At 38.7% G+C, this 14,405-nt stretch overlaps 2 protein-coding genes across 2 annotated transcripts in view; one reads left to right on the plus strand and one right to left on the minus strand.

The window, feature by feature from the left end:
• Window positions 1–1,533: 1,533 nt before the first annotated feature.
• On the minus strand, window positions 1,534–2,421 carry LOC118735533. Its single transcript, XM_036465338.1, has one exon. It carries the CDS (start codon window positions 2,419–2,421, stop codon window positions 1,534–1,536), a length of 888 nt encoding a protein of 295 aa, XP_036321231.1.
• A 3,926-nt stretch (window positions 2,422–6,347) lies between these two features.
• Window positions 6,348–14,405, plus strand: part of LOC118735542 (cadherin-86C-like) — a 403,126-nt gene continuing 395,068 nt past the window's right edge. The window contains exons 1-2 of the mRNA XM_036465349.1: window positions 6,348–6,548; window positions 6,738–6,871. Of these exons, the coding sequence (XP_036321242.1) occupies window positions 6,348–6,548; window positions 6,738–6,871 (335 nt within the window). The remainder of the gene's footprint in view (window positions 6,549–6,737; window positions 6,872–14,405) is intronic.

Here is a 14,405-nt window from a genome sequence, read left to right on the forward strand (position 1 = left end):
GGAGACAATTTTATTTGTTTGAACTGTAATGTTGTGTTGTTTGATTGCATTAGTCTTTGAAGTTCTTCGCATGTTTTTTGCTGCTTAGCTATCTCCTCGTAATCTATAACGCCATCTACAGCGATATGGACGGCGTTGATGCGCGAGAGGGTATCTGCAGTGATGTTAGCAGCTCCTGGTATGTGCAGTATGCTTGTTGTGAACTGGCCGATAAGGTCGAGATGACGAATTTTTCTAGGTGACGCATTGTCTTTCATTTGTGAGAAAGCAAATGTGAGTGGCTTATGATCCGTTGCTACCGAAAATTGTCTACCTTCAAGTAAATGTCTGAAGTGCTTAACAGCGGTGTAAATCGCGAGCAATTCGCGGTCATATGTGCTGTATTTGCACTGCGCGGGTGTAAACTTTCTTGAAAAAACGCGAGTGGTTGTGGTTGCCCATCGATAAGCTGGTGTACTACCGCGCCCATAGCTGTATCGCTTGCGTCGGTGCATAATATCAAGTCAGCCGATGGCGCCGGGTGTGCTAACAGTATAGCGCCTGCTAAGTCGTCCTTACATTTTTGAAAGTGATGCATTGATTTATTGTCCCAAGCTATAGGAGTTCGGTCTTTCTTCTTGTTCCCTGTAATAAGTGCAAGTGCTGCTGTTGGTCAATTTCGTGTGGTATAAACCGACGATAGAAATTTACCATGGCCAAGAATCGTTTAAGCTCGAATGCGAATTTTGGCAGGGGAAATTTGCGAATGGCTTCTACTTTTGTGGGTAAGGGGCTTATACCTTCCGGTTGGACTAGCCTAAAAACACGATTTTCGCTGATCTGAATTTACATTTTGAAGGATTTATGGTCAAAGAATGTTTTCGTAGCCTTTCAAAAACTGAACCAAGGAGCCACGTATGCTCTTCGTTTGTTGTGGATGCGACGCAAATGTCATCCACATAGCTGAATGCAAAGTCCAAATCTCTCAATGCTTCATGCATATACCTTTGAAAGGTTTGTGCGGCGTTTCGCAAACCGAAGGGCATACGTACGAACTCGAATCGGCCGAACGGTGTGGTGACAGCGGTCTTTGGTATATATTGTACGGCTGCACACCGACAGCGCATATAGCTCGGCTTGCCAATTTCGTCTGCCCATCGATGATAGTGGTGTTATGCATATCAATTAATATGTTGTACTTACTCAGAAAGTCTGCGCCTATTATATTGTGCTTTGTGTCAGCAGCGACAAAAGTCCACTTGAAGGGTCTTCAAAGTCCTAGGTCGAGGGTTAATCGTATGACACCAAACGTTTCTATTTTCGTATTGTTTGCGGCATATAATTGAGGTGTAGTTTGTGCCAGTACTGGTCGTTTAACAGCTGCAGCATTTACAATTGAAACGTCTGCACCTGTATCAATTAAAAAACGAAGTTTGGAACGGTGATCGTTGATAAAAACTCTGTGGGTGTTTGGCCGTGAACTTGTAAAATTAGACATGGTGCAGCCTGTTTGGTTTGAAACGACGGCATTAGCTGCAGAAGTCGCCGTCGAGATTAGTTTTTTTGTTCCTTAAAGTTGCAAGGATAATTGCATTTTTGCGCCTTGGTTCCGAATATCTTGTGATACCAACACATTTGTTGCGAGTTCGCAGAGGAACGTAGAGGGCTGTTTTGGCGACTTGGAGACCGTGCTCGTTGATGGCTTTTATTGCTCTTTTTCTCAATGCGTGCGAGTGCTCGTTCAATACGCTCGATTCTGCTTTCAATGGAAGCATTGGAATCCGCGTGTGCCGAGCTTTGTTGGAGGGGCCGTGTAGAGGAGCCGGCGCTAACAGCCTCTACTGAATTGACCCGGACAACGTCGATGATTTCACCAGCTATTGACGCCAGTTGTTCCAGTGTCATCTCAGGGTTACCTTTGTCGATTCCAGTGATTACGGCGCGCGCTGAGACAGGTAGCTTTTGCAGCCAAAAATCTTTTATGAGTTTCTTGTCCGTAGTGACTCCGGTTCTTTGTAACTGGGACAACATGTGACTAGGTTTGTTGTCACCAAGCTGAATCCCCGAAGTGAGTTGCTCCAGGCGTGCGATTGGCGAGATCGAAAATTTGCTTAAAACTGCGGTGCGAAGGGTGGCGTACTTATCCTTTACTGGAGGATTTCGTACGATATCGAGGGTTTGTTCGTGCAGGCGCTCATCCATGTACATTACTGCGATATTAAACTTAGCGTTGTCCCGTTGGTTCTGGTTCATTTTGCCGAAATTGTTTATGGAGAAAAACGCTTCCAAGCGGGTGAACCATGACTCGATGCTCTGTAGCGAGAAACCATTCAGTAGTGGCACTTGGACTCGGGCGGCGAAACTACTAATATCAGCGCTATCGTCGGTGCAGGTGCTATTTTCGGAGGTGGTGTCGCCTGAATTTCCGTCGTTGGTTCCCATGATGCAAGTTCGCCCACGTTTCTCGGATGTTCGAACCAATATTTTAATCGGGAGGAATCCGCCTTGTGTCGTTGTGTTCAGATTCGGGGTCACCAGTTATGGCATCCCAGTCGCTCAATGCAGAAGGAACACCAGTTATGTATAGGGAAACTAAGTTAATATTTATTTTAACTTAAATCTACAAAATCAAGATAATTGTAAAAATCACATGCCTGTTTTATCTCCTCGAAGCCGGAACAGAAAGAAAGAGTAAGAATATGCCGCTGTCAAATTGGATTGAGCAGAGTTGCATTTTATGTGTTGTCGCAGCGTTGCCACAAATGCATACACACTTACATTTTCATTTGTTTGTCTTTTTGGATGCATGAACAATTTGGTAGCAGAAATAGGTAATATCAATGAAATGAAGTTTACAAATATGTACCTTATAAATTTAGGTTTATTTATTAATTAGATATGTGAATGACAACGTGGGGGACAAATATGCACATGAGTAGCGAAGCTGCCACCCATCCAATGGCAACTTACACGTCTTTATTAGAAAATATTTGAAAACTGAATTATTTCCATAAATATTTAAAATATTGAAAGATTTCTTAAATAGTTTCGGCTTAGATTAGCGAGATCTTTACTAATTGCAGGGAGAATCCGACGCTTTTATATTTTTATTATTATTTTAAAAAAACTTTCCAAGTCGAAAATAATTAACAATTGAATTGAATTATTTCCATAAATTTCGAAAATACGGAAAAAATTCATACAGACTTTCGACTTAGTTTAGGGAGATCTCTACAAAGAAAATAGAAAATAATTCTTTTCACAGTTTTTTGTTTTTTTTTTTCAAAAAATTTTAAGTCCAAAAGGTTTAAAAACTTAGTTATTTCCATAAATATCGAAAATTTGGAAAAAATGCTTACATCGTTTCTGCTTGGTTTTTTTATTAACCCAGTACCGATACATTTTTATACCCGACCGCACTTGTGCACAATGTATACATAAATGCTCAGAATGAATAGAGAAATCGATTAAGCCATGTCTGTCCGTCCGTCCGTCCGTGTACACGATAACTCGAGCAAAAACTGAGATATCTGAACGAAATTTGGTATGTAGGTTTCCGTTAATCCACGGTAGGTTGGTATTGAAAATGGGCGAAATCGGACCGTAACCACGCCCACTTCCCATATAACGGTAATTTTCGGAAATACCAAATCTGCGATATTTTAGTAGCTACTGAAGATTATTCACTCAAAATTGATATTTACAATAATTTTTAGACGAAAAATAATAATATTATAAATTTTTGGAAAATGGGCGTAGCCACGCCCACTTATGGTTACATGTGTATATCTTGGTAACCGCTGCACCAATTTCTTCCAAACTCGGCACAGTTGTTGGCCGAAAATTTTTAAAATCGGACAATAACCACGCCTACCTCCCATATAACGGTAATTTGGAGATATACGAAATCTTGGATAAATCAATAAATATTAAAGCTAATTTACTCAAAACTGATGCTTGCAACAATTATTTACCAAGAAATACGTTTATGATAAATTTTTGGAAAATGGGCGGGGCACCGCCCACTTATGATCACATATATGTATCTCGGTAAAATTTTTACCAATTTGTACCAAACACAGTACGATTATTGTGCTTGCCACATAAAAGCAAAACGTTGAAAATTATTGAAATTGGACTAAAATTACGGCCGTTTTCATGTAACGGTAAATTTCAGAAATGCTTGAAAGTGCAATATTTCGAAATGTAAGGTTGCTTATTTACTCATAATTGATACACCCCGGCTTACCATCTAGCGGTAGCTTTCGGAAAGGTGAAAAACATATATTTAATACTTGCGCCGGGTATTTAATGTTCGGCTCCACCCGAACTTAGACTTTCTTACTTGTTTCACTTGAAAATATCACAAAAATTGAAAATGCTATATAATATTTTCGATTTATTTTAGCGTTGTTTGTACAAGTCACCGAAAAGGATTTTCCTAAAAATCTATTTACAAAAAAATCTAACACCAATAAAGTTTTATAATTGAAAATCTAACAAAATATTAGAAAAATAGAAAAAATGCTATATAACATTTTCGATTTATTTTCAAGGTATTTGTAGAAATCACCGGAAAAGAGGATTTTTTTATCAAAAAATTGTACTTGTACAAAAATTTAATTTTCTTACTAAAACAATTATTGTCACAAAAAATCTAACACTTTTGGATTTTCCATTGGAAAATTTTCCCAAAATATCACAAAACTCATCAATATTCATATTTAATTAACAGTCCAAACGCTCTCGTGAGATCTAGCTCTGTTAATATTCTTCTATTCTGCTTTGTATTTTCCTTTCGCTGTTAAGTATTCCCAATATAGGCGGTTCTTAAAATGCGCTTCGCTTGTTCAGTTGGCTCGCATAATGTGGCATTCACAGTTTTCGGTCCTTCTCTATACTTTACGTTCTCATCGCCGCTGGCCAACATCTTGAAAATATTTTGGTATGATCGCAAGAATGCAGAAAGAGTCACTACGGTGTAAATTAAAAAATCTCGTTTGATTACAGCCGATCTAGGAGTAGAAATTTCTCTGCCACGTTTGGCAGGCAAACAAAAAAAAAAACAAAAGTAACCCCCATCGGTCAATGAAAATGAGTACTGGTCTATAATAAAACCGTATCTCGATTCACTAACGGCATTTTTACAACTACGCTTTTCCAATGAAAATACTCCAGCTTTTCCGCTGTCTAGATTGCACCCATTGTACTCGATTAGGGATGGGTAAATTCGATATTCGAAGCTTCGAGACCGAATTTCAATCGAATTTTCGCTCCAAAATGGCGAATTTTTGAAATCGAACTTTGTGGTGCTAAAATTCGGATAAAATCGAACTTTTCCAAAAAAAAATCGAATTTCGTCTTCACATGCAAAAAAACAACTATGCAACTTTCTTCTTTCTGAGTAAATTTGGCATCACTCTAGATAACGCACGTTTGACTTAGGGATGCAAGTCAAAAAAATACATTGACTTTTTGCCGATCTAATGCATCGATATATAGTATATAGAAATTGATATTTTCGATGCATCGCCTGAATTAAAAACATACAAGAAAATGGAACAATTAAGTATTAACTCAAAGTGAAATATATTTATTGATTTAAATAGTTGCAAATCCCATTTATAAAAATAAATTCATGTACCGTATATGAAAATCGATATTTTCGATGCATTGAATGAATTAAAAATAGACAGGCAAATTGAACAATCGGAACTTCGATAAATGTTTAAGTATTAACTCAAAGTAGTATGTATGTTTATATTATATATACGATATACATATCAGCAGGCAGGTCTTTCAATTACACTTGCACCCCAAAAAAAAAAATTAGTGTGATGTGCATTTGACCAGACCTACCTATGGTTATGTATTTCGACCCGCAGAATCAGAATTTGAAGTCAGTTTGGCCAATATACCTTTTAGATTTCGAGAAAACTTCAAAACCCCATTTTTATTGCCGATTGTCGCTATTTTTTACGTTTTTTTTTTTTTTAATTTTCTCGAAATATAGGAGGTATATTGGCCACACTGACTTCAAATTGCGGATCGAAATAAATAACCATAATTGTGTCCGGTCAAATGCACATCACACAAATTTTTTTTTTGTGTGCCGGTGTTATCTTTCCAAACTTATCCACATTATTGAAGATTCCAGCTATTTTGATGCTACAGTAGATATCTGGGCTGAATTTACTTTTCCAATTGTTAAGAGCTCGAACATTGTTTTTTTTTATAAATTTTAACAGAAACGATATGGTTTGTGTGGAGCTTGGGGCTTTTCCAGCTGATTTTAAAAAAGACATAGCAAACCTTAAAAAAAAATTCGTTAAATAGTTAATGACTGGGGCCTCAGCGATGATAAGATAATGGCATATGTCACTGACGGAGGAACCAATATCAAAGACGCAGTGAAACAAGAATTTGGGGAGTCGAAACAACCTGTAACCTGTTTTGGTCATACTATCAATAATAATGGTCAAGCGATCATTCAAAATAACAATGACGATGTTATCGACGATGATGAAAACGAAACGGAAGGAGGCACGCTAAAGGATCTTTCAAAAAAGGTAAAGAAAATAGTAAAGTTTTTTCGAACGAGCGAGGTGGCTGCGAAGAAGTTGAGAGTTTACCAAAAATGCAACGGTCAGTCACACTTAAAACTTATTCAAGAAGTGAGAATAAGGTGGAACTCTTGTTTTAAAATGCTGGAACGTTTTATAACGTTGTCTACATGTATTGCACAAGTAATTCTCCAGCTACAAATGGATAAGAACACGAGGGCCCTCACGCCTAATATGGTCACTGCTGAAGAAGTGGACACTCTTAAAGAAGTAACGGATATTCCTAAACCTTTGCATGAAATTAGTAGTGAACTCCGCGGTGAAAAAATGTAAACATAAGCAAGTGCATTTCATTAGTTGCAGGATTAAAAAAGGTTAAAGAAATAATTAGCAACATGTTTTAGAGTCATTTTGTACTTTTAAGATGACGTAGCAGACGTTGTAGACATTTACCAATAGATGAACAAAGTGATTAATGATGAATATGGCTGTATTTTATAGGCAACAATGACCATGGAACCGACTACAGCTTTAGGCAAAATAGCAAAGGACGTCCTGTTGCTCGAGGTCCAAAAACGGTACGCAAGTTTGGATGCGGTGGTTATTTACGGTGTGGCAACAATACTTGATCCAAGGTACAAGAAGGATGCCTTCGAAAACTCAATCTATTGCTCGCGGTCTGCTGCTTTTATTGGTACATTAGACAAATAGTTATTTACCATAAACTAGACGGCCTCGTATGCCCGAGGCTTTGCCACGCGCTGAATGTGTACATAAGTAAGTACATATACGCAACAGGTGGCAACCCTATTAAAAAATGAAGCCTTATTGCACACCTAATGGCCAAGTTCTTTCATTTCACATCTTCTATTCTTCCATTTTTGTAAACAGCCGGCAACTCTGTTCAAAAAAATAAAACCTTATTGCACATCTGGATGTCGAGTCCTCTCATTTAACGACTCACTATTTAGTCCAACGAACAGCCACGTCTTATAATTTTTCGTACAGGTGGCAACCCTCTTCGAAAATATAAAACCTTATCACACATCTGAACGCCGAGCCCTTTCCTCTGAGACGTAATTTTTTTTTGATGAATGAACTGGGCAACAAATAAAAAATGCCTTCACGTATTATATGCAAGGTTGTAATTTTGAAATAGGTGGCAGCCCCACTAAAAAGTATTAAAGCATTGCACATCTGAAGATCATATCATTTCAATTGTTTTTTTTTAATTGAATGAACTGTGAAAATTGTATGTACCTAATTAGTAAAAATTGTGGTTATTTTTAAATAGGTGGCAACACCACTCACAAAAATTAATGCTTTTTGCACATACGGAGACCATATCCTTTCACTTGGTATCTCATTTTTTAGTCCAACGAACGGTGAGGATGTTATCACTTTTAATAACGTGGCAACCCTACTCAAAAAATAAAAAATTATTGAAAATCTAGAGGCCAAGTGCTTACATTTGACATCTCACATTTTGTAATTCAACGCACGGATCTTATAAAATTTTAGACAGATGGCAACACTAGAAATGCTAAGCGATACAGAATATATAAAACAAAATCTCATTCAAATCCGTTCAGTAGCTTTCGGGATTAGCGTGGTCAAAAAATCTTGGCTTTGCTTTATACTACGTAAGGATAAGATAGTCATTTTAAATAAGTGCCAACCCTACTCAAAAAAATTAATCTTGTTGTACATACGAAGGCCATGCACTTTCATTTTGGTATCTGATATTTTTATCCAACGAACGGTGAAGATCTTATAGTTTTTAAACAGGTGGCAACCCTACTCAGAAAAATAATACATTATTACACACCTAGAGGCTAATGGCATTATTCATAAAAAATAAAGTAGGTTTAAAGAGCTTTATAAATTGACGTTTTCATACATTTTTTAATTTTCAAAGGCCATAAGTCTTTTCATTTAACAGTGATGGTGAAAAACTGATGCCTACGCTAATTAGGATTGAATGTAGTAATTTTCGTAGCAGGTGGCAAATCTATTCAAAAACTAAGACATTCGTGCTTTTCTAGAGACCATTCGATTTCATTTGACACCACATTTTTTGTAATCCAACGAACGGTGCGGATCTTATAGTTTTTTTAGAGAGGTGGCAGCCCTATCAAAATTCTAAGTAAAAAAAGGTCCCTCTGCTTTCGATACAGAGTATATCAGAGAAAATTCCGTCAAAATCCGTTCAGTAGTTTTCGAGATTACCGCGTACAAAAAATCTCGACTTTCCTTTATAATATGTATTTCTGTTTTTTAAACTTTGAATAAGTGACTTATTAATAACCAGTCAAACCCAAAGTAATGAATCTGTGGAAAGTAACGCTCAGCTTCAAACATCGGACGAAGGAGGCATATGGTCATATTTAGATCAAAACATTAGCCACAGTCAATAAACAAAAACCCTTTAGCACCTTACAGGCGTTGAAAAATGATTTTCCTATGCTTTTTCCAATTGCCCAAAAATTTTTGCAAGTTATGGCAACGTCAGTCCCATGTGAGGGACTATTTTCACATGCTGGACTTATAGCAACCCAGTTGAAGAACCCTCTCTCACCCGAACACTTAAATATGTTAATATTTTTGCGGTCGATTGGGGAAGAAATGCGGGACCAGGGGCGCACCCAGGAATATATTTTAGGGGGGGTTTTATTTTTCTGCAGATATATCACCGGAAAATACTGAAAATTTTCTTCAGATAATACGCTCTTTAAAATGTATTTATGCAAGTTTTATGTACAGTATATACAAATAAATAAACGTTTTAAAATTCATAAACTGCACTTTATTTACATAAGATTAACAGAACTCAAACACTTTTAACCGACTTTAAAAAAGGGGAGGTTATCAATTCGCCGGAATACGTAACTTTGGACCACGTGAACCGATTTCAATAATCATTTTTTTGTAGAAAGATGGTACCTCAAGGTTCGTCCCGTAATTTGGTTTAGAGATCCGATGATTGGATCATGATGAAATTAACGGTACCCCTAAATTTGAATATAAGAATTGAAGTCCGTTGTGTTCTTTCCTTAAAAACTACTTGTTTAATAAAAAGTGCTATAAACTCAAGATGCGCTCAACTTTCAAAAGTACCTAAGAAAAAATTTTATTGATTCCATGAATTTTTGCACTTTTATGATCCTTTTTTCGATTTCTGGTTTCTGTCTTTCGATAGAGATGGTGATTTTTCACGATTTCTAATTTTTTTTAATATTTCGAATACCGAAAAAATTAACTGAACTCTCAAGAAAAACGAAAAATTCATATAAAACGACGGACGAGAAATGGAAAAGAAATTTTCTTCTACCAAAATTTCTTAAATCAGTTTGCAGCTCTCAAGAAAAAAATGCTCGTATATTCATTTCCTCATGAAAATTTACAGCAAAAGCAAAGCGCTTTTTCAAGCAACAGAAATTATAATAAATATTTCTTATAATTTCCTTGAGAGCTGGATTCTTAGCTTTAAGATACAGTTTGTATTTGAGGTTATTAGCTTTAGGGGGGGTTTGAACCCCAAAACCCAGCCCTTGTGTGCGCTAATGTGTGGGACATATGAGGCTATTAGCGCAAGACTTGGTCTTGGTCTGTATAACCACCCTAACAGTGGCCGTAAAAAATAAGAGCACTTTAAATATTTGGACATGTTTTGACTTACTTTTCTTTTGTTGGTTTAATTCTCATAAATTTTTTATAAAAAAATGTACATATGTAGTTCGTTCTACAACAAATATCATATATGTAAATAAAATTTTCAAACTTTTTCAAAATTTAGGTAAATTCAAGAAAATTTCCAACTTATAAAAAAGTTGGGTTGGTTTTGTAGCCCGTTCAATTTCGGTATTATAAAATGCAAATTTGAAGTGGTTACAAATTACCGTTGATTTTTAATTGGGTTGAAATTATCGTGGATTTTTTAGATTTTTTTTACACACGCAATAGAAAAAGCGCAAAACCCACGGTAATTTGTAGCCACTTAAAACTTGCCAAAATTGAACGAGCCATAAAACTGCCAAACCTAATTTTTTTTTAATTGGAAATTTTGTTGAATTTACCTAAATTTTTAAAAGTTTGAACGTTTTATTTACATATATGATATTTGTTTTATAGAATGAACTGCATATGCATATTTCTTATAACAAATTTACGAACATTAAACCAACAAAAGCAAAGTAAATCAAAACATGTCCAAATATTAAAGTGCTCTTATTTTTACGGCAACTTTAAATCCAAAATTTATTTTTTTTTCAATTGTTAATTTTTTATAACTATTTAAGTGGTACTCTTCTCAAAACATGTCCAAATATTAAAGTGCTCTTATTTTTACGGCCACTTTAAATCCAAAATTTATTTTTTTTCAATTGTTAATTTTTTGTAACTATTTAAGTGGTACTCTTCTTCTTCTTTATTGGCGCTGTAACCGCCTAAGCGATTTTGGCCGAGTCCAAAACAGCACGCCAGTCATTTCTCTTCTGGCTACCTGACGCAAATTGGAAATGCCAAGTGAAGCCAAGTCCTTCTCCACCTGGTCTTTCCAACGCATAGGAGGCATTCCTCTTCCCCTGTTATCAGCATCGCGGCTCGCGTTGAATATTTTTAGAGCGTTTCTGTCCATTCGAACGCCATGGCCAAGCCAGCGGAGCCGCTGAATTGTAATTCGCTGCACTATGTCCATATCGATGTAAAGCTCATACAGCTCATCGTTACATCGTCTACGATATTCGCCATCACCAATACGTAAAGGTCCGTAAATCTTTCGCAGAATTTTTCTCTCGAAAACTCCAAGAGCCGCCTCATCAGATGCTTTCATTATCTATGCCTTCGCGCCATACACCAGCACAGGAGTGACTTATAGAGTGTGATCTTAGTACGACGAGAGAGGACTTTACTTCCCAATTGCCTACTCAGGCCAAAGTAGCACTTGTTGGCAAGAGTGATTCTCCGTGGGATTTCAAGGCTGACATTATTATTGGTGTTAATGCTGGTTCCCAAATAAACGAAGTCGTCTACTTTTTCAAACTTGTAACTGTCAACTGTGACGTGGGTGCCAAGACGCGTATGCTCTGACTGTTTGTGTGATGACAGAGATACTTCGTTTTGTCCTCGTTCACCACCAGACCCATTCGCTTTGCTTCTCTATCCAATCCCGAGAAGGCAGAACAGACGTAACCCTTGTTTTTACCGATAATATCGATGTCATCGGCATACGCCAGCAATTGTACGCTCTTGTAAAGAATTGTGCCTGAGCGGTTCAGTTCTGCGGCTCTTATTATCTTCTACAACATCACATTAAAGAAGTCACACGAAAGGGAGTCCCCTTGTCTGAAACCTCGTTTGGTATCAAACGGCTCGGAGAGGTCCTTCCCTATTCTCACGGACCTGGTGGTATTGCTCGACGTCATTTTACACAGCCGTATTAGTTTCGCGGGGATACGCGGAACAAAGGCAAATTCTCTTCGTGCTGTCGAAAGCGGCTTTGAAATCGACAAATAGATGGTGTGTGTCGATCCTATTCTCGCGGGTCTTTTCCAAGATTTGGCGTATTGTGAATACCTGATCTATGGTAGACTTTCCAGGCCCAAAAGCCACACTGATAAGGTCCAATCACTCTTTAACGGTGGGCTTCAGTCTTTCGCACAATACACTCGATAAGACCTTATAACCTATGCTTAGAAGGCTGGTTCCGCGGTAGTTGGCGCGTATGGCGGGGTCGCCTTTCTTGTGGATTGGGCAGAGCACACTTAAATTGCAGGCGTCGGGCATGCGTTCATCTGACCATCTGCATGCACCTCATCAGCTCCTTGCCGCCGCACTTGATTAGCTCGACTGGTAGGCCGTCAGCTCCAGCAGCTTTGTTGTTTTTCAGCCGCGTAATCGTACCTCATCATAGTCAGGCGGTGGTACAGCTACTCCATCATCATCGCCTGGGGACTGGGGTTCGTCTTCTCCACTACTTTCAGCGCTGCTGTAAAAGTGTTCCTTCCACAATTTAAGTATATTCTGGACATCGGTCACTAAGTCGCCATTGTTGTTCTTACAGGAGTGCGCCCCGGTCTTGAAGCCTTCCGTAAGTCGCCTAACCCTCTGGTAGAATTTTCGGGCGTTCTTCCTGTCGGCCAGCATCTCAAGCTCTTCGCACTCACGTATTTCGGCTCTCTCTTTTCTTATTGCGGCAAATACGTCTCGCTTCCTTCTTCAGTTCCCTATAACGGTCCCACATGGCTCGCGTTGCGCCCTATCGCAGCGTGGCCCTGTAGACGGCATCTTTTTCTCTGCGGCTTCTTGACATTCCTCATCGTACCTGTTGTTCTTTCGGGCTCGCTGAAATCCAACTACTTCTTCGGCGGCGGTACTTAATGATCGGGAAATGTGGTTCCACTGCTCGTGTATGTCGAATTGTTGAAGAGTGCTCTCAGAGAGCAGGTGTGTGAGTCGAGTGGCGAATAAATTGGCCGTCTGTTGTGATTGCAGCTTTTCGACGTTAAGCTTTTCTTGCATTGTTGGTCGCACATTTTTTGCTGCACAGAGGCGGGTGCGTATCTTGGCTACAACAAGATAATGGTCCGAGTCGATGTTTGGCCCTCGGAGTGTATGTACGTCTAAAACGATTGAAGCATGCCTTTCGTCTATCACAACATGATCGATTTAGTTTCTATTTTTTCGATCTGGAGACAGGTATGTAGCTTGGTGGATGTTCTTATGCTGAAACCTATTACTACATATTACCATGTTTCGGGCCCCGGTGAAGTCGATCAGCCTCAGTCCGTTATCGGCCGTTTCGTCGTGGAGGCTGAATTTTCCCACAGTGGCGCCAAAGATCCCTTCCTTGCCCACCTTGGCATTTAAATCGCCAAGTACGATTTTGACATCATGTCGGGGGCAGCGCTGATATGCACGTTGCAAGCGCTCATAGAAGAGATCCTTGGACGCCTCATCCTTCTCTTCCGTCGGGGCATGGGCGCAGATGAGCGAGATGTTGAAGAATCTAGCTTTGATGGGGATTGTGGCTGGACGTTCGTCCTCCGGGGTGAACGCCAGTACTCAGCGACGGAGTCTCTCTCCTACCACGAATCCAACACCGAATTTGCGCTCCTTTACGTGGCAACTATAGTAGACGTCGCAAGGCTTCACGCTTACGTTTCCTTGCCCCAACCATCGCATATCTTGGATAACGGTGATGTCAGCCTTTGTCTTCCCGAGGACATCAACCAGCCGGGCAGAGGCACCTTCCCCATTAAGGGTCCGGATATTCCAGGTGCATACCCTTAAATCATAGTCCTTTATACGTTTGCCGTTGTCATCATCAGAAAAAGGGAGTCCCATCCGAGGCTTTTTACATTTTTTCATTGGGCGGGGTTTTAACGTGGCGGGACCCAAACCCAGCGCGCATTGACCCACCTGTACAAAAATTGTGGCGCGTCATGGACAAAAATTTTACAATTTTGGACCGAAACATGTGAAAACGAGCTAAGTTGCCACGTTACATTTGTGAACTTCCGATAAAACCACATATGTTTGTGACTTTAGAAGTTTTGATTTTATTTAAAAAAAAGATTGTTTTTTCCTGCAGAAAACGTTTACCTTTATTTAATGTTTATTAAAAGTACACCTTAAATATCACTTGAACCCATCCTTCACAAAAAAATATTGATAGATATAGCCCTTTTTATAGACTCTAGTCCGAATTCCGGTAAGTAACATAAAATAATGTCAGGAGCAGGTAATAATTTGTACTATTTCGCATGTCATTGGTCGGTAACAAGAGCAACTTAAATTTAAATCTATTAAATACATTCTACGTGTCTCAGTCCTTTACCCACAAAAGCGGCTATAACTTTTTTT

This window comes from Rhagoletis pomonella, unplaced genomic scaffold, assembly GCF_013731165.1.
Source record: "Rhagoletis pomonella isolate Grant_MI unplaced genomic scaffold, Rhpom_1.0 Rhpom_scaffold_00001, whole genome shotgun sequence".
Taxonomy (NCBI): domain Eukaryota; kingdom Metazoa; phylum Arthropoda; class Insecta; order Diptera; family Tephritidae; genus Rhagoletis; species Rhagoletis pomonella.

What these genes read in the sequence shown, in the direction of transcription:
- LOC118735533 (XM_036465338.1), bottom strand. Translation starts at nt 2,421, where the DNA reads ATGGGAACCAACGACGGAAATTCAGGCGACACCACCTCCGAAAATAGC.